The following is a 25,131-nucleotide window of genomic DNA, read 5'->3' on the forward strand; positions in this document are numbered from 1 at the left end:
GTGGTGTCCTCCTAATTTCCAAGCCAAGGTTCCTCTCCTGACTCAGGTTTTGTTGATTTCCTAGCATTCACTGTTCTTGAGACAATCTTTCAAGAAGACTAGGGATCAGCTGCTTGGGCTTGGAAAGCCCCACCAAGACATTCTTGAGAGTTGTGGGAGTCCCTGCCTCGCCAGCTCAGCCCTTTGGCTTATGTCTTGTTAGAAAGCCCAGTGAGTCAACAGACTCCTTGGCCCGTGAATCAAGATTCCCATACAGAGGTACTCAGTTAAGTGTGGTACCCAACCCTGATGGGCCTGGAATGCACACTGCTGACAGACAAAGATGGATAATTGCTCCAGTCTTAGATTTGACAGAAGAGCCAGGCTGGGATGATGAACCACAGAGCTGGGGTCCTGGCAGTGTGGCTCTCTCACAGAGCAAGTCCTGTGCCTGCATTTATACAACACATTTTTACGGACAGGCAACACAGAGGGAAGCAGCCCACACCTGGCAGTTCTTCCAAAGTCTAATTTATAAACTATTCAAACTATTACTTCCTAGCCGATAGGGTGGACTCAGCATGATGATGGATGCTATATTGGGAGGTGCTCTAGTGGCTTACTATGGGTTTTGGTGGTGTGATGGCTATTCTTGGTTGTCAACTTGACTACATCTGGAATTAACTAAAAATAGGTGGCATACCTATGAGGAATCTCTGCTTAATTTGAAGTAAGAAGATCTATTCCTAATTTGGATCTTTGAGGTAGGAAGACAAACCTTTAATGCAGATCTTTAAGCCATATCTAATCTGGGCCAGACCTTCTGCTGCAAGCCTATATAAGGACATGGCAGAAGGAAGTTTCTGCTCTTTGCCTGCTTGCTCTCACCTTGTTAGCAAGTCCATTCCTTCACTGGCATTAGAGCCTACTTCTTCAGGATTCCAGCATTAGGTCAGTTGAGAAATCCAGCCTCATGGACTGAGAACTGCTGGATTCTTGGACCTTCCTTCAGAGGCAGCCATTATTGGATTAGCTGGACCACTGCATGTAAGTCACTCTATAAATCCCTTTTCTCTCTCTCTCTCCATATGTGTGTGTGACACACACACACACACACACACAGACACACACACACATATATATATGTAAGTTCTGTTACATATACATATATATATATATATATGTTCTAGAGAACCATGATTTAAAAAGGTGGTGACCCCTATAGGACTTGTGAACAGAAAGAAAGTATTCAACAGCTATTTTTCTTTTTTAATTCATTCTTTTACACATCTAAGGCAATGCCATTTGTAAATTATTATTGCCAAAGCTAACCTTTTGTCTCTGTACAACTCAAAAGTGAACTCAAGCCTAGAATCTATAGTTATCTTGGATTCCAGACCACTGAGCTGCAAGTGGGTGCCATACGCTCTGCTAAGGAAGGGTGCTGCTGCCTTTGGTGAGGGGTGCAAGCTGGTCAGAGCCATGACGGAGCCAGCTAAGATGGACTTACTTCCGCCCTTCCCACTCTTCTCCATCCGGTACTGGTAGATGTGCAGGGTGAAGAGCATGTGCGAGTTACGGTGGTCATCCTCATCACAGTCCTGCTGGCTGCTTCGTCGTGAGGCAATGGCAGCATCCAGGAAGAAGGCAGCTTTCTCTGCGGTGGGGGCCCGCAGCTCACTCTGGTTCTGCAGCTGGAAGACAGAAAAAAGAGCTGAGACCTTCAGGCTTCCCTCCTGCCTGGGGAAGCTCAGTCCAAGTGGTAAGGCCGGAAGTCCTTCTGAAACCAGGTCCTACACACATGGGCCATTCTCAGCAGAGTCATTTTTTTTTCCTTTTTTCACTTCATGTATGTGTGGTACACATGTGTAGATATGCATGTTTGCATGGGTGTGGGCACATTTGTATGCATGTAGAAGCCTGAGGTTGATACTGGGCATTAGCCTTGATTGTTCACTGTGGCAGAGTATCTCAACTGATCTCAGAATTCTAGATATAAATAGTCTCTTGGCCAGCCTACTCTGTAAATCCTGTCTCGCTTTAAAGCAGTGGTCCTCAACCTGTGGGTCTTGACCCCTCTGGGTCAAACAACCCTCTCACAGGGGTCATTTAAGACCATTGGAAAACACAGATATTTACATTATGATTTATAACAGTAGGAAAATTGCAGTTATGAAGTAGCAATGAAATAATTTTATGGTTGGGGGTCACCACAACATGAGGAACTATATTAAAAGATTGCAGCATTAGGAAGGTGGAGAACCATTTAGAGGCTGGACTTACAGGCAGGCTGTCACACCCCCCCAGCCTTTACATGAGTTCTGGGGATCTGAATGCTAATCCTCATGCTTTTGTGGCCAGTGCTTTAACCGTGGAGGCAGCTCAATTGGTTGATTGGCTTCTGAAAATTAGTATTGACCACATTTATTGGATGTAATTTGTTTTTAGTTATTTTACAGCTAGCAAGTGGCTGTATGGTGGAGGGGGGTGGGGGAGTGGTAGCACATGCCTATCTTTATGAACTGACCTCCTAAGCCATTCCTCACTAACCTGAGAGATGTGACTAGGTTTTGACCTTAAAGATCAGAGACAGGTGCTGTGAAATGCGACTTTACATCTGACAAGGAAGAGCCCTGTTTAGTGTTCATTTCCGATTTCTCAGTTATTTAACAAAAGCTAATTTCAGGTCACATTTACCAGCATAGTCATGAACAAGAAGTACATTATGCTGGTTAGTGATAATTGTCAACTTGACAGAATCTAGAATCACTTGGGAGTTGGGCCTCTGGGCATGACTGTTGGGGTTATCTTAATCACATCATTGGGGTGGGAAGACCCACGCACTGAGGGTGGCACCCTTCCCTGGCTGGGATCCTAGGCTGTTGTGTAAGTGGAGAAATGGAGCTCAAAGGCAGCATGCACTTATCCGCTCTTGCTTCCTGATTGTGAGTGTGAGGTGACCAGCTGTTCCAGGCTCCTGCTGCCTTGGTGATGGCCTGTTCCCTTCAACTGAGAGTTATAATAAAGACTTTCTCTGCCAAGTTGCTTTTGATAGGGTATTTTATCATAGCAACAGAACAATGTATAAAAGGCGTGTAGAAACACCTAAGTAATTTGAAGGTCCCATCTGTATTTAAGAGACATCTATCAGTTTTTGTTTCAGCGCCTGAATTTATGCTCAAGGCAAACTCATGAGTGATTAGAAATGACGCAGTGGGCACTGTGTCTAAATCTTGTGAGAACCCTGGGTCTGAATCCCAGGACTCCCTTTTGTGGTAGAAACGGAAATCCACTTTTTGGGTTAGCTGAGACAGGTTTTTGTTCCCCTCACACTCCCCATCTTCTCTCCACAGCGATCTGAATGCCGGCATGACAGGTGCATGCCTGATTTAGCTTTGATTTTTTTCAAGGAACTGATTTGCAACATGTCTTTGGGTTGGTACAAATTATGACAATTTTCTACTCCGACTCTAACCATACCTATAATTTCAAACTGTGAGAAGCAATATTGGGTGCAGGCAGGATTTGCAAGCTAAGACCATCTTTAAAATCCTTGAACTTGGAAGAGATTTTATCGGATGGGTGCTTTTGAACTGAGTAGCCAACTTAAACGAAAGAATTACAAACATTTAAAAGAAGAGTTTCAAGAGGCCATTACTTTCTTCATCCTATTTACCTTCCGCTAAACAGACCTTTACTTAAGAGAACCTTTGTTAGCAGACTCCCAAATGAATCTAAGTTAACACATGTTTGCGTGCCCTGCCAAGCTTGCAGGCAGCATGGTGGCCAGGGTGCTCCTATTTCCATCACGGAGCCTTGCAACAGCATCTGAACGTGTGTTACGCTTCAGAGTAACAGTTTCCTGGATCCTATGGGAACTTGTTAGGAACGCACATTAGGGGGAGGGGGCAATGAGTTTTACCTCATATGGAATCAGACACTGTCAAGGAGGAGCCCAGCGATCAGTTTCAAGTCCTCCAGGCAACTCTGGTGCACACTACGGAGATTTCTAAAGGAAACTGGAAGGTTCTGAGTACCCCTAGCAGAGGCTGAGCAGGGCCAGGCTTGCAGAGATGGGTGTAATACTGGCTCTGGGACATCCTCACCCATAGAAATGATCCAGCGGGTAGGAGGTGGGTACTCATCAAAGAGACACCTTTCTGAATAGGAGGCATTTGGGAAGCCTACCATAGGAGACGGGCAGAATTGACTTTCTGGATATGAACCAGGGGATCCCTCAAGTCATCCCTATGTAAAACAGCAAAAGGAAGAGACCCTCATAACAGGCCTAACTTCCTGAAAAGGCAAGCAAGAGCTTCTCTTGGCTTCCATGGTTCCAGCAATTATATCACGGTTCTAATTAGAAATCGGTTATTAGTTTTCCCACAGCACTGCTAATCCGGTTGTAAAGCTGTGCCAGAAACAGGGTTTATAGAGCCATAAACAGCTCCAGCGATGGCTGCAGCTATTTGTGCAGAGCAGTAAATATTTCAGTTTGTTGTTAAACAAAAGAAAGATTGTACTCCCCCCCCCCTTTCTTGAAAGGTGTCAAGAAAGTGGATTCGAATTCCCCCACATGCTATGACAATTGTAGCCCCTGCTCATTGTCAATTAGATTCAAGGTACAAATATTTAGGTTGGGTGAGCAGATGGCCCCACAGCTGCAGGCCATAAAGTCCCAGTCCACTTTAAAGTAAACACTCATAAGCCTTTCCCAGTTTCCATGGTAAGGGACTCCAGGGCTGAGATGCCCCATCCTCCAAAGGAGAGATGAATCACCCCTGCCTAAGCCAAGCTCCCAAAGCAGTCACCTGTGTGCCACAGATGGGGTCCTCACAGAGGTACACTCCTGGGGACTGTCCATCCTGTAGGCTGCCCGTGGCCACCTCAGACAGCAGGTCTCGAAGGTTCTCCTCTTTCCCCCACACCTCGACAGCTGAGATCCGGACTGAGAATCGGGCCCCGGTCTTTTCTTTGCGCTCATTGATCAGCTTGAACAGCCAAGAAATGGCGCATGGAATGATGCCCAGGTTCTGCATGGAATCATCCCTTCCAATCATGGTGTAGGATTTCCCTGTGGGAGCCCGGGAAGAAAGAAACACGGTTGGAGAGGCCGGACATCCCTCTTTATAGCCTCAAAACATAGATGCTGAGGACACAGAAGGAAGGTGTGGGGGACTGGGAAGAAGGCAAGAGACCAGAAAAAACAGCAAACATTTCCTTGTATGGGTGAGGGAACAGCTATAAGAACATTTGAGAGGCCAAACAAACGACAAGATGAAATCACTAGGAACCTGCTGTGGGATGTATGGCAAATGTGTTGCTAATTAATCAATAAAACACTGATTGACCGTTGGCTAGGCAGGAAGTATAGGCGGGGCAAGGAGGAGAATAAAGCTGGAAGTGGAAGGCTGAGTCAGAGAGACACTGCCAGCCACCACGATGAAGAACAGCTTGTGAAGATGCCGGTAAGCCACGAGCCATGTGGCAAGGCATAGATTAATGGAAATGGATTAATTTAAGCTATAGGAACAGTTAGCAAGAAGCCTGCCACGGCCATACAGTTTGAAAGCAACGTAAGTCTCTGTGTTTACTTGGTCCGGTCTGAGAGGCTGTGGGGCTGGCGGGTGAGAGAGTTTTGCCCTGACTGTGGTGTGGGCCAGGCAGGAAAACTCAAGCTACAGGAACCTGGCGGAGGACCTCAACCATCACGGGCTCTCTGCCTCCTGCATTGTTCTACAAGAAGTAGGAAGCTGGGGCTTTCCATCACCATTCCAATCCTTTTTATAGCCACCCCACAGATTAAATCCACACACTCGTGCTTTATATCCTTTCTCAAGTTAAATGCTGTGTATTTTTTTTATAGCGCGAGTGAATTCCATTAAAATCAGGACCCCCGCTTTGATCTGTGATCAAGAAGCGAAGAAAGGAGTGGGGGTGTAACAGGCTCTCTGATCATAGGGGGTGGGCCTCTGTGCCCTCTGCAAGGCCTCTAGGATGAACCCTTCTACCGAGGAGCACTTTTTTGAGCTTCCCAAATTGCTAACTCATTCTGCATGTCAGACAAGGCCTAGGAGCGAACAGATGACCATAGATTGGGACAGGGAAGAGGGTGTAGAGGGGATTTAAGCCAATCCTATGCAGGACTAGCTGGTGGTGCCTTTCCTATGTGCTCAGACAGGGAGGACACCTCACTGAGCTGGATATTGGAGGCAAGGACAGCTTTGCTTCTCCCATGTGGGGTTCTGCTTGGAGATGCCTCCATTAGCTCCACCCACCTAAATCTGCTCCCCAGACATGCCCTCTTCAAGACAGGTGCACCTTCCCTGCTCACCTTCTGGGATTGACTATGACCTAGACCAAGTAGGAACACTTTTGCTTCCCCATGGTTCCCCCTCTTGGACTTGATGCTGCCCTACGTGAGGAGGTGAACACTTAGGACACTTGTTTCAAAGTCAGGCGTGGTTAGTGTTTATTATGCAGTGTGGCATCAAAAGGGAACTTGGCCCTTCCTTTCACCGAGGACTCTAGAACCAATTCTGGAACGGGGATGAGGTGACAGGAAACATGAGCAGCACCAGATGTTACGTTTTCACTCACCCAGCTTGGCATGGCCAAAACAGAACACACAACCGTCTGCCCCGTTCACCACAGACTGGATTACCTCGGCCACCGTTCCGGCACATACTTCAGCCTGGAAGACACAAGAGGGGGCAGGCACGGGTGGTAACTGCATCACGTAGCACCATGAGACACCTCGATGACACAGAAGTGAGTCTGCCTTCCTGGGGCTTAGAGTTCCAATGTCCCAGATGCTCCAGTCTCTGCCACAGGGTTCTGAGGGAACTCAGAAACTGTAGGGACCTTCCACTCTTTGCTAGCCTGTGTGTGAAACATGCTGGCTATGAAGCTCCCTTCCACTAACGGATAGCACTATCCAGCCTTATATAGATAAAGTAGGTACAGGCTTCAGTGGTAAAATGGGATGGGTTCTAGACCCCATTCCCCTCTGTCACCTATCATTCCTAATTTCAGCCTCCTGGGCAAAGCACTCAACTCTCTATTGGCCCTCTGCACACACACGCGTGCGCGTGCACACGTGCACACACACACACACACACACCACAAAATTAGCTAATCATAGTAGAGGGGAAAACGTGATTTCTATTTCAGGACAGACACCCGAGGAACATCTTAGTTCTAACAGAATCGAGAACTTCCAGGCATACATCTGCTTTCTCTCCATCCTTGCTTTCTCTACTCACGTCCCACTTTGAAAACCTCCTTTCCTATCCATACAGCTCACTGTAAACAGCATCAGCTGCCACACGCCAGTGTGTTATTTGGGGCATTCTGTGGCTGAGTGTGCCTCATCTTCAGTGTGATTGCTACGATCTTTACACAGAGACCAGGCTCTCGATCCCTCTTTGCCCCTCTCCATCAACACGCGCTGACGGTGTATGCCGCAAACTAAAGGTATGCGGTCAGGTTTGCGGACCACCTCAGAGATTCGGAAAAATCTCCAGTTAGCATCTGAGACTTTCGCAGCAGCAGGAGGACCGAATTATTTTCCCTGTCTCGCTGCCTGGCCTTCACTTCTGTCTTGGGGCTGGCGTCAGAGCCCACAGAGGCCCTGAGAGCCGTCAAATGCTGGGGCTTTGCAGCCATCAGAGCAATGTGCCTCCCAGTGGGAACCTGAAAAGCGGCAGCCTGGGCCATGAATGTAGTTATTCAGCTCCACGGTGCAGCTGCGCAAGGAAGCTAAGTATCTGGAAATCAATTTTTTCTCTCCCAAACTGAAATTGAAAAACCGCACTCTCAACAACTATCCATTGTTCAGGGGTGGTCGCCTCAGCAGCTCTTCAGGGGTCCCCCTCAGCCAAGGGGATGGAGGGATGAGGCTATATGAGGACCATGGGATCTTATAAGATTCCCAGGACTGAGGCAATCAGAGCCAGTACTGCATTAAAGCCAAGACTGGGGCAGTAGAAGCTCTCTGGAATCGGCCAGAGCTGTCTCCGCAAGAGCAGGGAGAAGCTACTACCTCGGAGCCTGCCTTTGAGTATGAAAGGAGGTGGGGGTTGGGAGACTGCCAGCCACCTTATTGTATGGCCACACATAATAAACTCGGAGAGGCTTAAGTCACCAAGGAGAATTTGGGTTGTGTGTGGAACAAACTGACATTGGAGTCATTAGTACAAGAATGGTTTCCTAGGATGTGGGGCGGTCCACACACTCCCTTGTAGGGCTTCTGCCTGGCTGTTCATAGAGAGGAGAAGGATGAGAGATTTGTCTATGATGGATTGTTAAGGGATGACAGTGACCGAGAGAAACTCCCTACTGTCCTTCCCTGCAGACCCAGAGAAGCAGAAAGCCTCCCTGAGCCCACAGCCATGGCAGAGGCAGCTCCACCCAGGGGTCTGAGTCCTCCCCACCTACCCCTAAGCCAGATCCAACAATGGGTAGCCAAGCTGCCAAGGCTGCTTGAGGGTAACAAGGACATCTCCGAATGGCAAGAAGGAACAGGACCAGTCTTTTACTCAGTGCCAAGGAGATGATGTTCTCAGAAAGAGGTCACAGACGCCTGGGGTCACCACAGTGATAGCCGCTACACAGGCAAGGACCTGAGAGCGGCCCTTGAACCTGGGCCGGTAGAATACAGTGGAAACGATAGCGCCTCAGTTCTAAGCCAGCGTATCTAGGCCCTGGACACTGCCATGTCCCCAACCTGGGCTAGCCTGCTGGGCAGTGTGAGACAGTACAGATGCAAGAGCAGGTGACCCAGACAAAGCTACTTGGCACGCTTACCCGTTTTGTGCCTTGAGGCTTACGGGGTGCTGAGTCTGTGGGGCTGAGCTGGCTGTAACCAGTGGTGTCAGGTTAACAACCATGATGATATAGTAACAGACAGACAGCGACTATGGAGCACCTGCTGCCGTCACAGCCTCACGAGACACGTACATATATTCGGCATATTAGGACCCCGAGACCCAGAGGGCCGAGGGACTTGCCCACTGACACATTGCTAGAAAACAGTGGATAAAATAGCGACAGGTCGGGGACCTGCTGTACTGAGCAGTGACTGAGGAGGTGGTGGAGTCTGGGGAGGATGTCTGCTAAGGACAGCAACTAAGGTGACGAGGCTAACTTGTAGTGCCTCAGTTTCCTCACGTGTGGTATGAAAAGAATTAAAAATGCCCCCTTTCTACCCAAAAGAATTCAAGGGAAAGTCCATGGCTTAACGCACATGAAAGTCCTTGGAAACCACAAAATTACAGAGAAATTTATACTATTAGACACCTGAGGGAACCGGAACATTCTGAAGGCTGTGAAAGTGTGGCTTTGAGCATCTTGAGCCTGGGAACCAAGTGAGAAATGTAAACAAAGACTAGCAATAAAAACAGCTCTTTTTTTTCCCGAAATAAATCTAAAACTCATTAATAGTCCAGGTTTAATTTAGGGTGTGCTTTGGAATCCTTACAACTCCCCCAGATAGCTTTTGAAAAGTTTTACCCCTGTTAATTAAATTATTTGTAGGCCATTCATTAGCCCCGGTGTCGGGTTTAAATTACTGAACCCATTGGGTGGTACAACATAAAAATTGAAACGAACAGAGAAGCTGCAAAACTTAATCACAAAGACCCTTATCTTCCTATGATAAGACTGGAGAACCAATGTTCAGCTTCCCGACGGGTGGCACCTACATGCACTACTGCCTGTTGGTGGAAGACAGGAGTTGTGTAAACACCAGCATCCCCTACAATCATATATAACACAAATTAACTGGCTGTGAATGGAAACTACTGGAGCCGTGATCCTCAGGTCGGGGGTAGCCTTAACGATCACACTATGAAGAGTTTTGCATAAATCTTGGGAAGTACTTGAAGTTTCTCAGAAAGCTCTCCAATTCCGCATTCCTCCACTCATCCTGGCTGCAGGATACACACCAACCTCGGTTTCCCTACTGAGCATTCCATCTTCTCACTCGGACAATAGTTCTGCTTTCCAGTCCCCAGGGGTGTGAGACATTGTCTGACTTTAATGCAGTTTCCTGAAACATTTGGCCTCGTTACATGGCCATCCACACCCAGGCGGCATGACTTGTCGGATGGATGCTGGGGATCCGAACCCAGACCCTCATGCTTGTGTGGTAAATACTTTATCAACTGAGCCATCTCTTCAGCCCTCCGAAGATATAAATTGTTAAAATCCCAGCACATGTTCTCTGCCCAAGGAAACCACCATACCAGTAACTCAGAAGAACTGGGGTATTCTGGGAAGCTCAGAATGATGTCCAAACACACAGTGATATGGATGGAGGAACTTGTCCATCAGAGTATCCCAGAAGACACCCTCCCAGTTCACACTCTATCAATCAACACTGTCTGAGCCTGGAGGGGGCTTTTACCCACCTGAGAGGCATCTTGTGGGAAAACCGCATCAAAGGCAAACATCTTCGGAGGCACCTGGCTGCTTCTTTTCTGAAAGGCATTTTGACCCCCACAGGTCAGGGGGTCGTACAAGGTGATCTGCTTCTTCCGTGGATCCACCTTCAGGAAAGAGCTGGATTCTGAGGTATCTCGAGCAGATGTGGAACAGATACGTAGCATGACTTTCACCTGTTAAAAACCAAAGATGGCAACAACATGGATTAGAGAGCTGGCTTAATGATGGAGTGGTCTTCTGCACTCAATGGTATAAATATTTATGGCAGCAGTGAACTTTCTCATGATACATGATGGTGAAATACACAATGAATCAGCAAGCTAATCCTCACTGGGTCAGGGGAAGGATGGTTTATTTATAATTACCAGGTAGAATATTTTGATATGTCCATTACTTTAAGGCAGAGAAGGCACACTGTGTTCTTTGTCTTCCTATTAATATAAATTAAAAATTAACTGTGCCCTGGTGGCCCAATTACATAGATGAAAAGCTAATCTGGACCGTCAGGCTATAGGGGCTGGTGCAGTTCCCTTGAAGCTCAAAGATCAATAAACCATGCACATAAAAGTTAGCTTCATAATTTACTCCCTAGCTCGGCTCATCAGTGCTCTGGGAGACAAAAATCCACAGTTATTAGTGCCATCGTTAAAGCCCCGTGAAACGGCCTGTTTTTAATGGCCAGCATTTGAAATGCTTTCCAAGGGGCAAGTGTGATAAAAGATTGGTTTGCAACATGTTATTTGGGATCCCATTACATGAGCACGGAGAAGCTTCATTTAGAGGGATGAGAGTGTGTGTCCATAGAAATCAGGAGGCTGTACACGCTAAACCACCTTCAGAGTCACAGAAGATAAGCATCTCTAGTACTTATGACCAGTTCAGCTCCACCCCATTGATGAGGACAGTGGCAGTCGTGGAAACGGACCACCTGCTTTGTAGCCTTAAGGTGGGCAGAAATCAAGCTGAAGGCTAGCGGCAATCTGGAGGCTACAGTCCTGGGAGACGGATTTAGCTCTGTTCTCAGTTAATATTTTTTTTACTATGCTGTTTACTCAGTCCAGCATGTGATAGACACTTTCTTTGAGTATCTACTATATGCTGAGCACCGTGCTAGGCATGAAGGACACATAATGCATAGGGCAGGGCAGATAACTGCAGAGATAAGTGATTTCAGTAATATAATGTGGAAAATTGTGAATGCCTGAGAGGATTATTTTTCAAATATTGTACTCTATCTAACTAGTTGTTTGAACTGAGGAAACTCTCATCATGCTTTGGGGCAAGGCATGGTTATGTTTCTCTCTCTCTCTCTCTCTCTCTCTCTCTCTCTCTCTCTCTCTCTCTCTCTCTCTGTATGTGTGTGTGTGTGTGTGTGTGTGTGTGTGTGTGTGTGTGCGCGCGCGCGCCCCGCGCTGTACATACATATGGGGTCCCATGTATGTGAGTCCAAGCATATGTGTACCTATGTGCACGGCCAAATGTTGATGTTGAGTCTTCTTTGATCACTCTCCACCGTATATATTGATGAAGGGTCTACCATTTGACTGCAGAGCTTGGCAATTAGGCTGGTGTAACTAGACTACTTGCTCCAGGAATCCCCTATCTCTGCCTCTCATATGCTGGGATAACAGGTGGGCTTCCATGCCCACCTAAAATTTACCTGGGTGCTGGGGACTCAAACTCTGGTACTCATGCTTTCGTGGCAAGTTCTTTACTGTTCCAACCATCTCCCAAGCCCCTGGTCATACACGTTTTAATAAAACATTTTAAACATACAGGAATGTTCAGAGAACAATACATATTGTGCACAGTGGAGTGAGGTCATCCTCTTGCCCATCTCAGCCCTGTTCGCTGAGGCCTGGGGACTAAACTTCAGTGTACAAAGCTCAACCGTGAATCATTCCAAGGGTACCAGGCTCATCAGAGGTCTGGTGCCATACCTTGCCTGCGATTCTCTTTATAATCACTGTACTCCAGTGTGGAATGGAGGCCAGGGGTCGTGATGAAAGGACATGGCTGGCCTCCCGGGATTAAAACTATGATTCTCCTATGTGAGACCATAAAATACTTATTGCCATTTGGAGGTGAGGGGCTGTGTTATACCAGGCCTGTGCCATCATCTACATGATCGTATTTAGTCCCCCTGGTGACCCAGAGCACGGGCACACTTGTCTAGAGTTTCCAGTGGAGGAAATGGATATCATACAATTACATTATAGCTTCATCCTGTTGCTGTAGTAAACATTCTGCCTAAAAGCAACTTGGAGGAGGAAGGGGCTTATTTGGCTTACACTTCCTGGTCACAGTCCATCACTGAGGGACGCAAAGGCAGGAAATTGAAGCCAGAACCTTGGAGGAACACTGCTGACTCTCTTCTCTGAATCGCTTGTTGGCTCATGCTTAGCTAGCTTTTGTATATAACCCCAGGACAACCTGCCTAGGGATGGTACCACCCATGATGGGCTAGGCCCTTCCGCATCAATTAATAATAAGAGAATCCCTCACAGACATGCCCACAGGCCAACCTGATAGAGACACTCAATCGAGACTCTTTATTTGGGTGATTCTAGGCTGAGTCAAGTTGACAGTCAACACTGCTAAGGACACACTTTGGCCCATGTCGCTGTAGCTGTGGGTGGTAAGGCAGGGCCAGACTTCTCTAGGGTCCCGTGTTTTCTCCTTCTGGCTTCTACCTCCCATGGTCTAGCTTCTTGGAGCCTCACTCTCCCCATTGAGTGCACAGAGGACTCAATTCCTACTCTTCCCCACAGCTTGCTCCCTTCCCTTGCCTCCCTCTGGACCTTGGCAGACTATTATTTTCCAAAGACAATGCTGATGATAAAGCTACATAATGCCTTGACCTGGTTTCTGGGTCCCATGTCACACAAGAAGGACCCCAGGACAGATATTATAAATATGGATAGTTAGTAAGTACAAGATGTGACTAGGATCCTACCAGCATAGCTCCTTCAAGTTCCACAGCCACTGTGTACTGGACAATAACTACTATGACTATCCATCTGCCACTGGGGCATGCCCTTGTTCCCCCTCACTCTCTATAGCCTGATTTTAACTCGACTCATGAACAGGTTTGTCCCAGTTACACCGCGGTACGCTACAAGCAGGCATCCACACAGCCACTTCTGATAGGTGACGGGCCCCCCAGCTTCCTGTGAGTGCCTCTCCCCATCTAGCTATGAACCACACAAGTCAAGGATGCGGCTGCGACTCCAGGCAGAACTGATGGAGCCTCATGGCCCACTGCTTTTCTATTTTGCAATTTTGCATGCCATTTCTAGGTAACTGGTGGTGCTGAATGTGAAATGTGAGCTAGGCGAGGCAGAAGCCCACGTGGAGAAGAGGGAGGCAGGCACTGGCTCAGCCAGCCATTTGAACGGGAAGCATATGCCTGCATCTTAATGGAACACACGGCCCTTTTTCTGCAGATGAGCTAAAGACCCAGCCTTATGTCTAGCTAAGGAGATACACAGTTCTTTAAAATCCCATTGAACTCCGAGCTGGGGAAAAGGCCACACTTCATCCTTTTCTCTGCAGTTCATTTAAATAAATGGAGGATTTTCCCCCTTCCAGGAAGGAAATTGGGTTTTTCTGCTTGGCCTCCCTTTTGCCATTATATTCCTTTAGTCCTGCACTCCACTTCCTGCTTAATCCTCTGTAATTAAAGAGCTTAAGAGACACCACTTATGATCAAGAAAGTTCCTCGGACGTCTTGCCAGGAGCCCTTGCTTTTGCTGCAAACACTGCTAGATTCTTGGCAACGTCTTCGACCCTACCCTCCGCCCTGCTCCTCCTGGAGAGTCGTCGGAGCTGCCACGCACATTCCGAGACTAGCTCAGCTCTCAGGGGTCAAGACCACAGTCACTTCCGAGAGTGGACCTGGGACAATGGCATCAGCTAGCTGAAGGGGCAGTCTGAGAGGAGGAAAGGAGAGGCAGACACCCCGAGAGGGGAGCCTGTCAGTGTGGACCGAAGCCCTCTCTGATTGGGGGACACTTCGCCTCATTTGTCTAATTACTCAGTGGCTGGTGTGAGACAGCTGTTACTCGGGGCAGCCGTGGTCTTTATGTCTTGCTCATTAATCTTTTCAGCACTTTCAGGCGGGTGGTATCCTGAGGCCGGAGAGAAAGGGATTGCGAGACACTCATTGAGCGGGGCTTCACATCACTCTCTCACGCCGCACACACCCTCCATCAACGAGGAGGTGACAGCCGGCTGCCACCCGCCTTATTGGAGGCTGAGGAGTGGGCCCTGCCATCGCTGGCCACCACTGTTACACATGGTCACGGTCAGCAGACGCTGTTGTTGGTCCCTAGTCGTCACGTCACAGACCCAGTGAGACTCCGTTGTCTGTTTCTCTCCCCAGAAGCTGCTGGCCTGGAGGCCTGGGTTCAGCTCTAACACTCAGGAGGGCTTTGGGCAGGCTGGCAGTTCAAAGGGTCCCTCGCCAATCAGAAAGACTGGACAAGGCAGTCAGGGGCAAAGAACTCTGCCTCCGCTCTCACGTAGGAAGGAGCTCACTGAAGATCCTTATGTGAACACCCGTACTGAGAGCCCTCCAAGGACAAGCGCACAAGCAGGGACCACTCGGCCACCTGGCTGTAATCAGCGCTGGGTAAGAAGATGGTTTTCCTACGCAGGGTCACGGGGTAGAGCATGAGATGAACACCGCATCTTTCCAGTCCTTTATACTTCCGTATTCTGATTCCTTTACACACAGTTAAGGATCAGCTTAGCAGCTGGGCGGTGGTGGTGCACGCCTTTAATCCCAACACTCAGGAGGCAGAGGCAGGCGGATCTCTGTGAGTTTGAGGCCAGCCTGGGCTACAGAGTGAGTTCCAGGAAAGGCTCCAAAGCTACACAGAAAAACTCTGTCTCAAAAAACAAAACAAAACAAAAGAATCAGCTCAGCTCAGGAGAAACTGGTCAAGGTATAGATATAGATGCAGCAACCTACTCAAATTGCTATTTAGAATCATTTTGGTCTCATCCTGGGCAGGACTGGGGTTTTCCTTAAGACTTCACATCTGTGAGGTCCTGAGTCATGTAGAGAAACGTCCCCAAAAGGAAGCAGGCAAACTGAATAGACTCATTAGTGAGGTGTGGTGATACATGCTGGCAATTCTAGTACTCAGGGGCAGAGGCAGGAGAATGCTGAAAATCTGAGGCCAGCCTGACTTGTATGGCTAAGACTATGTAGTGAAGTTGTTCAAAAGGCCACCACAGGAAGAACGGTGAGGAAAAGAGGAAAGATTGCCAGATGAGGTTATAAAAGCAAAGGTTGCTGGGTATTTCAATGGTCAAACGCTTCCCTAACATGAGCAAGGCCCGCAACACACATGCACACGCATGCATGTGCATACACATGCGTGCACGCGAGCACACACACACACACACACACACACACACACACACATGCATGAATGCAAGCACACATGTACACACCAAGAGGTCATCCATTTAGACACCACAATCAAACCACAGAGCTGGGCAGTTGCTAACTCCAACCAAGCATCCAGTTTTCTCCACACTGGAGCAAATGCCATTGATGGGATACCAGGATGTCTTGTGAGGCAGGTAACAGGAATACTAATCATGCTGCCCTCGACCTCACGTGTGGGTTGAAGGCTGAACTGAGGGGGCTAGCCCCTGCCTAGAGAAAGGAGGTTGCATGTGAAAAGCAGGACCATAGTGCCCTTGGGATAGATCGAGGGGCCTTTCCTGGGTCCCTCCTGTTTTTAGGTAAGATCCAGCTGTGAAGAGAAAAAAAACTTAGAGGATCACAGAGGAGTTCATTGTTTTTAACGGACACCTTTCATTCCTCACAGGTACAGGCTTTGTGGGCACAGAGCAAACCAGGAGTGGGTTCTCACTCGGGCATCACCATCAACGCATGGTGTGTGGGCCTTGGCATCCTTATCCTTGAGATAGACCTGCTGTGCTACCTCCCTTGACAGACAGATGTGCAGATCAAAGACATAAAAACTGCTTCTAAAGCAGCGCACCGAGCCAAACAGTGCAGACAGCTTCCTACACCTGCAGTGTCCACCTGCATTCAACTAACCACAGACTGGGAAGAGCCAGGAAAAAAAGCCCATGTGTCCTAAACATCTAGACTTCTTCCCTGATCATCAATTCCCAAATGCTACAGTATCACATATAACACAGTAACCATCTACACAGCAGGTACGTGGTGCCATATATTATAACCAATGTTCAGGAGGATTGCATAGCTTATATGTAAATATCGTGTCACTTTTATTTATGGGACTTGAGCATCCATGCCCTATAGAATATGCAGGGTTCCCAGGCTCAGTACCCAGAAGTACTGAGGGATGGCTGAATTATCTTCAGAAAAGAAGGTAGAAAATTAGAGATTGGGGGCAGGGGAGGCAATAGGTTCCTTTCCCTCAGATCTACTGCTGCAAAATAGACTGTGTATATCAAATTCACACCAGATGGGTATGGGGCAATGGTTCAGTGAATAAAATCACTTGTTGTACAAGTCTAAGGACCTGAGTTCAAATCTCCAGCACCATGTTTAAAAAGTCAGAAATGACGGTTTTCTCCTATAACTCCAGTGTTAGTGTGGGGTGGGGATGGGATGGGGTGGCAGATCTAGAGAACTCTAGAGCTCACTGGCCGTCCAACCTAGCCTGAGTCAACTTTTAGCCTCTGTGTGCTTGTACAGCTACCCCCATGTACCACACCCCCTCCACCGCATGAAAACATTATAAAGCAAAGTTAAGCACACACATACAAAGCGATTACTTAAAAATGATTTCTCTCCTCCCTCCCGTCAAAACTACGTATGTATACTTACATTTTTTTTTAAGGTGAGTAATCCATACAAGGTTTGATCTGAGCACCCAAAGGCCAAATGAGGTATTTCTTATGTTTTATTCCTTCTTCTCTGTCTTGATCAGGCAATGGGTTGGCTGTGCTCACCCTATCTGGTCTCAGTGCCTTTCTCACACTCTGACGACATTGGAGAGATGGGAGATCTAACAGCCCACACTCCCCAGTGTATTATTCTCATCACACACAGCCCCCGCTGGATCAAGAAGCCTAGCAACCCTCCACAGCCATCCACGCTGCGACATTCTGACAAATTCATGGTGAAAAACCTTGATGAAGTGCCCATTTCTAAAAACTCCCTGCAAGGGATTAAGGATGCAATTTCCCAGCCATTACTTAAAGAGCCCCTTTCTCTTTATCATAATGTAAGACTACATTGCTAACCTGACAAGGGGCACTGTACTTCACAAATATGAGTTTCTGTTCTCTTATTTATTCAGGATGTCTCCTTAGCTTTATAGAGGACAGGCAATAAGATTAAAGTAAATTAAAATCAGGTTTTACCCAAGATGGAGGTTTATATACTTCCCTGATAAAATTTCTAAAAGTGATATGAAATTTCCTCCTCTCTCTCTCTCTCTCTCTCTCTCTCTCTCTCTCTCTCTCTCTCTCTCTCTCTCTCTGTGTGTGTGTGTGTGTGTGTGTGTGTGTGTGTGTGTGTGTTTGTGAATAGCCATGACCACAGAGAATACAGGAAGATGTCAGGTATCCTTCTCAATCACTCTCTACTTTATTCTCTTGAGACAAGGTCTCTCACTGAACCCACAGCTGTCATTTTTTTAGCTAGCCTGGCAGCCACGAGGCCCCAGTGATTCTCCTGTCTCTATCCCCCCATTCGCTCCACAGCACCTAGGTTACAGGCATATGTGTCCACACCCAGCTTTTCTACAGGTATCAGGGATCTGAACTCTGGTCCCCATGTGTTTGCAGCCAGCATTCTTCGGGCCCTGAAATGGCTTTCCCTGAAAGCAGATCTCTATGGTTTCACTGGACTGAAAGGAGAATGGAAGAGATCAGGAGGGTCCTGTTAGACTTAGAAAGGCTTGTAGGTTTCTAATAACTCCAGTACTAGGAAATGCAGGGCAGACATGAGACAATTGTACTCCCTAGGTGTTAGAGCTTTTAAGCAATATCTCACCAAGGCACTGCTCCATCGCAGCATAGTTACCACTACAGGATCGCAGAGCCACACCTAAAGAGACCTCGGGATTGGAAGCACAGTTCAGTTGTGTCTTACAGAACCCGTTGGATTGAATTTTCTTTGCATGAAAATGCAGGCGTCATCCTTTATAAAAGGTCCAGAGAGTGGGGGCTCTGTTTATCCACCTGGAGAAAGTCCAGGTCCATGTGACATGTTTGGAAGGTGGAGGCTGAGATGCACTCAGGCTCGCTGTGGGACGGTCTGTTTTGTGTTGACAAGGACAGTTTGGTATCAGCTCCCTTGCTGTGACTTCTTCACAGCTACAAACTTTGCAGTTTAGCAGAGGTTCTTATCTGCTTTCTGTGTGTTTCCCCACAGCAGCTCTGCCAAAGAATTACCACTGTCACCGCGATCACCATTCTCCGTAGCGCCACAGTGGGATTCCCGGTACTCCAGTGACTTGCCCAAAGTCAACTGCCTGGCTGTGGCCTTGACCTGCTTCTCTTCCAGGATGCCTGCAGAGCTGAAGAGCCCTTGAAGACATGGTCAGGAGCTGGGGACTCGGCTCTTCAGAGGTAGCATTAGGTGAGTTCATGTGGCGCCAGACAGCAAGTAACAAGCAGTCATGTCATCAGAGGGGAGATTTACATTATTAAAAGCCAGGCTGGGGAAGGTGACAAGTGGGGCCACAATAAAGCTAAGTGTGAGGGAGCATGTGAGAGACCAGAAAATGGAGCCTGCTAATGAGATGTGCTCAATAAAGAAGTGCTTCGGGGAGTGGCGGGGGCCTGGAAGATTCTGTAAAGCTCTTCATCAGCAGGCATCTGTCACCAGGAAAGGCCCGCCAGAGACTGTGAAACATGGTGGGGGCCGGAGGGCGGGGGAGAAAAAAAGCCCTTCCCCATGCAGCACTGCTAATGGCCGGCAGCTTTGGGAACAGAGTCCCCCACGCCAATTAGTAGGCTCGGGAGAGAGCAGACCACGCAGCTGAGATTGGAGACAGACACATCTCAAGGGCCAGTCTGTCAGAAGGGACTGGAACTCTGACAGTAGCCTATTTAGAAGGCACTCCAAGCCCCACCTCATTCTGTTCAGGAAACTTATTTTAAATGGATGAGCCCGTGTTGACAACCCTAAGACAGGCATCTTCGGGTCTGATGGAGGTGGGTTGTGGGATGCCGAAGTTTTCCCTGGAAGATTCGCTCCACTGTCAAGGATGTTCACTCTGTCAGTTTCCTCCCTGTGATTTATGCGACGCAGAGCTAGATGCCTGGGGTACAGGCTGTGGAGAAGGGCTCAGGGTTTGGGATCTAGATCATTTGCTGACGTGTGTCTATGGACAAGAGCTCTAGCCTCTTTGGTGCCTGGTATATAAACTGGTCACAATAAGGATGCTAGCTAGCAGGACACTATGGTTACGATGGAGCCAATGGCTACAGAGTACACACTTGGTACCAGTAGTTATTACTGCCTCACCGTCATTAGAATGGACACATGCAGAAGGAGCCAGGCCCTTGCCTTTCCACAACAAAAGCTCCAAATGTCCTAGGCAGAGTGTGATAACCACCTGGAGCACACAATGGGAGGAGGTAAGAGGAGCAAAGACTCCTGAGCTGCTTCTTGCCAGCCAATCACAGGTGGCCTCTTCCCTCCCTGTCTGTAGAAACACCAATGGTCACCAACAGAGAGGGAGGCAGAGCTGAGCTGGCAGTCCTTATTGGATTCCTTGTTGAATGACCACACACCGAAATTCTCACTCTTTGCAAAAGCCTGGTCCCACAGCCATTGGCTTCTGTAGACTTTGGGCTGTGAGCCCTTGCTCCATGTCACCTTCCTAAGGATTTGCATAGTTATTAATCAAATAATAGTACAAAACCCTGGGAACAAAGACCTCACCATGCAGGTACTGTCATGTGGAGCGACCTCCGTCATGTGGTGGAAGAGCCCATTGCCTTGGAAACCCTGCAGACGCTCATCCCTTCTCCCTTCACCCAGCTTCTCTAGTAGTTCAGCAGGCCCAAGTCATTAGCTTCTAAATCATTTGCCCAAGGTCACGATTTTTTTTTTGCATACAGAATTTTAGTGAAAACATGACATAGTGTACGGCTCAATATTACACTTAAGTACATTGGTGTTGCACTTTTACAAATTTTGGGTTTTTTTAAGTTTATTTTTATTATTTTTGAGAATTTCACATGTGAGTACTGCATTTACATAATTTCTTCCTCATTTTTTCCCCTCCAACTCTCTCTGGGTCCCCCTCAACCTCATGACCTCTTCTTTAATAGTATTGTTTTACACACACACACACACACACACACACACACACACACACACACCATACATGCATATGTAATACAGCCTGCTGAGTTCGTGTAGTGTTGCTCATATGTATATGAATTTAGGGCTGACCACTCAGGACTGGATAACCTATGGGGGCTTCTTCCTGGAGAAGACTGATTCTCCCTAAGTAGCCATTAATTGCCTATACCTCTTTATCAGAAGCCTTGTGAGGTTCCTCCATCCACACTGCTGTTATCATTGTACAGTTCTTGTTTAGGAAAACGTATTGTTAGGATTTCATGAGCCCACTCAATTTTCATAGAAGCAGAGTTAAGCCTGGGACTTCCAGTCCCCAGCCTCCTTTGTCCCTTACCTGATTTTTAATAAATACTGGCTGATAATGAAGTAGAAGAGATCATCTTCAGAAATAAGAAATATCCAGTGGTGTAAGTTTGTAATCTCAGCTACTTGGTAGGCTGAGGTAGGAGGATTGCAAATTCAAGGTCTAATTGGGCTATAGAGTGATTTTATGGCTATTCTCTACAACTTAGTGAGTAGACCCTGTCTCAAAAGGAAAAGGAAAAAGTGGGGCTTGGGATGTGACTCAGTTGTACAGCACTTACCTAGATGTGAAAGACAATGGGTTTAATCCCTAGCAATGCAACACACACACACACACACACACACACACACACACACACACACACCTTACCACATATTCACAAAACAGCACTGCAGGAGCTTTTTGAGAGAGACAACAATGGTCACTTCTCAAAGTTGGAATTCTTCCAGATGTTCCCAGCTTGGGCTTTTGGCATTTACTATCAACAAAAGGCCCGTTTCCCACCCATGCTCATGTTACCACTGAAGAGATGAGTGGCAGATCTGTTGCTGCAGAAGCAAGACTTAAGCAGCACTGTGTCTGCTGATACAGCCTGGGCTGTCACTGCAGAGCTGCTGTTTGGCCTGGAAAACAACAGGCAGGACAACAGGAAAGCTATTCTTTCCTTTTGGAACCCTCTGTAATAAATGAGAAACTTCGGCTTGCTACAGGACACTTGCTTTGCTGTCTCTAGTACCTCACCGCTGGGTTCTTCCGGGTCCCAAGAATATCAATATCTCTTTGCTTCTGGCCTTTGACCTAGACAACAATTCTATTATAAATAACTTATTTATCTAAAATAAAAATGTCAGCACCCACGATCACATAATTATTTGGTATAAATCTTCCTTGCAGGTATGTCTGTAGTCCATCTGTTTTATGAATCCATCTTTGAAGAACAATATCCACACTTGCTCCCAGGCTTTATTACACGGGTAACTTCTGGGAGACAATCTTGTTCCTGATAGTAACATGAATTAATGATAGCTGCACAAGACGTGCTGTTAGATCGGTGGGAGGGAGAAATCAGCCTGGCTTCTAAAGGCTTCCGTGGGACAAAGGGCAGGTACCTTAGCATACAACCCACTTGGTTCATCATCTCCAGCCTGGTGGCAGAGAATAGGCTTCTGTCCTGGGGCTTGCTGGGAGGCTGGGATCCCTAAGAACTAGGGAGCCTTTCCTAAAAAGGTCAGGGGCATGTGTGTTCACAGAGGCTCTGTCTCTGGAGCCTGGAGCTCTCAGGCATAATCCAGGGGGAGGAGAAAAGAACCAGGAACCATCTGAGGAGGAAAGACATGAGAGGGAGCCTTGAGGTCAGGAGGGCAGAACCTGGAATCATCTCATTGAAAGCTTTGGGTTCTAGATAAATTTCATTTCTACTGAAGCCTGATATACACTCAATAGACCACTGAACAAACTCTACATTCTCATGTCTACTCCGACACACAAGGAGAGGAGGTGGAGAGTAAGGAGTGAGAACAAGAAAGCACACCATGTCTGGGTCCCAGATCCCTGTTCCTTGACAGGTGTAGAGTTTCAACAATAAGGAAGAGTAACTAGCCACGGTTACCCCAATTCTTTCTCCCGCAGGGCCTCTCAGGAGAGCCTCACACTCGGAAGTGCACACGTTCCGTCCATTAAAGCACAGACTGGTCACAGGGCTCTGCACAGCACCAGTGACAGGGCCACAAGGGAGAGGGACACGATAAAAAGGGGAGGGGGACACTACTTTCTAGATTTCATCTCGGAACTAAGGAAACTCCAGTTCTCAGCTTGGCCTCAGCAAGCCTCACACTTACGGCTGCCATCTTGTTGGAAGGGATAACACAGGGGGAGGGGAAGGAGATGCTGGTAAGAAGAGCTGAGTGAAACCCCAGCTGGAAGACAGGAGCACGTGCCCATGGGACTCTCCTGTCGTCTCCCCTGGGGGCCAGCTTCTGATCCCTGTAATTCCCTCACCACCCTCTGCCTTGGCAGAGGGGTCCTTGCTGGCAGCAGGAGATGGCAGGTCCTAACAGGGAAAGCGTGCTTCCTGGCTTTCCTTTAACTCTGTGTGTGGAAGATCCGCTAGCGACAAGACAGGGAAGTGCCTAGTAAAGGTGCTGTGTGCTGAATCGTAGCCTGCTCCCCCTCCCCTCCTGTGTGTGCTAACTGAAGCTAAGAGCAGCAACACAGAATTCAATTCCAAACCTGCTTCCAACAGTGACAATCCTCCTCACCCGAAAGGCTGAGCCCAGGGAGCTTTCCCTCTGCAGCGGAGGGGGTTTGGAAACCTCAAATGAAAGCTAGCTGATCAGAAAGAAGGCTGTCTCCTACTCTTGAGAATCCCAGAGCCTTCCTAGGACACAGGGTTTGAGGGAAATGTCAGAAGCAACTGTGTAGCCACAATGGCCGTCCTATGAGTGCTCACTTCTTGGCAGGTTCTTTTGCACCACACAGAGTCAGCTTCCTCGAAGAGCGGGATGCAGATGTAGATGGAGGCTTTATCCAGCCACCTCTGCCAGGCAGACAGTGAAGCAGTGTGTCCTGGAGGAGAGGTCGGGTCCTTTCTCTATGTGATAGTACACACCTCCAGGTGTCATGATTTCTCCCTCTGTAAAGCAATGCTAACAAGGTCATGGGCTTCCTTCCAGTTTGGGCAGGTGTGCAGGCAAGAGTGAAAGTGAGCAACTTAGGCTTTTAAAGCACAGGATTCGAGTGTGAGGACGGGCCAATGAGAGAGTGCGTGCAAGGCTGGGAGCTGACACACAGTTGTGGAGTTGAGTCCTGTGGAGATGCAGGTCTGGTTGCCAGCAGCAGCTGCATGTGACATGGTATGGGTGATAACAAATCAGTCAACAGACAGATAAATATCTGTAAAACGCTGATGAGCAACCCTTACTCCTTCATACTCCTAGGAAAGCTAAGTATGACAAACTATTTAGATTCAAGGAAGCAACCTAAGACAGATGTGCTTCAGAACACAGAAGAGGAGAAAGCTTGTCATGAACAAACCCACAGGATGCAGGTGGCTCTTCCCTAACCGTAGCAACAGAATATACTGATGGTAGCTAGCAAGTAGGCTGCTAAGCATCTTTTCTCCAGTGGAGGGGACAGTGGCACTGGTTCCTCCATTGACGGGCACCAATAGGACACTTCTCCACTTGGGCTCTGATCCATTGGACTTGCATCATGAGAGGGCAGTAGACATATTCTTTACTCTGTCAATTTTCAGAAGGCAACTGCCTCAGGATCTGAACTCCCTGGAGAGACATTTTTGCTTAAGTAAGCACAGGCTTCAGAGACCTGGTTTCACAGATATACACAAGGGAGATTCAAGTTTTCTCACTAAGGGTTCACCTCTGAGTTGAAAGATTGCTGGGTCCCCTCTCACAGTTTCTGATTCAGGTGGTCTTGAATGGAGCCTGTTTCCACCCACATGTGGATTATGTGACCATAGAGACATGCTTGGGGAACCACTGCCTGTAAGCAGGCCAACTTCATCCTGAAGGACTCTTCGCCTCAAGCTCCACTGTCAAACAAAACCGTAAGGACTGTGAATGTTACATCCTTGGAAATGACAATCTTTGTTTAAGATCCAGGCACCTAAGGAAAGGAATTTTCTAGGCAGGGCGCTGGGTGGGCTTAGAAGTAGGGAGGTTGTCCAGCATGCAGGTGGCCCTGGGCTCCCCCAGCACTGCAGAACAGCAGAGTTCTAGTGACTTCTCACTGTTCCAGCTTCGCTTGAGAGAAACTGTGTGAAACCAGGTTAAGTGTCAGCCCCTGAAGGATGAGCAGGTTCAGGGGCTTTTCTGTTGAAAGTAGTACAACTCCTACATTACACTTATCATTTCACCATTATTATTATTGTTGTTGTTACTGCTATTATTATTGCTGTTGCTGCCATTGTTATTGAAGCATAAATAAACGTCCCACAATAGAATCCAAACCAATTCTTCCTACAGAGTCTTGTCTTTTTTCTCTTTCCTTAAATAATCACTTATTTAAAATTCTTACTAGAATAATACACAAAGGAAATCAGTAT

General features: G+C 47.6%; 1 protein-coding gene across 1 annotated transcript in view; it reads right to left on the bottom strand.

Moving 5' to 3' along the window:
* The window catches only part of Kif26b (kinesin family member 26B), a 171,583-nt gene that overhangs the window by 42,152 nt on the left and 104,300 nt on the right, over positions 1 to 25,131 (bottom strand). Inside the window, exons 3-6 of the mRNA XM_059281043.1 lie at positions 10,392 to 10,598; positions 6,580 to 6,673; positions 4,791 to 5,053; positions 1,490 to 1,673 (exon numbers count right to left, since the gene is read on the bottom strand). Of these exons, the coding sequence (XP_059137026.1) occupies positions 1,490 to 1,673; positions 4,791 to 5,053; positions 6,580 to 6,673; positions 10,392 to 10,598 (748 nt within the window). The remainder of the gene's footprint in view (positions 1 to 1,489; positions 1,674 to 4,790; positions 5,054 to 6,579; positions 6,674 to 10,391; positions 10,599 to 25,131) is intronic.

The sequence above is a fragment of the Peromyscus eremicus genome, chromosome 15 (genome assembly GCF_949786415.1).
Source record: "Peromyscus eremicus chromosome 15, PerEre_H2_v1, whole genome shotgun sequence".
Lineage (NCBI taxonomy): Eukaryota > Metazoa > Chordata > Mammalia > Rodentia > Cricetidae > Peromyscus > Peromyscus eremicus.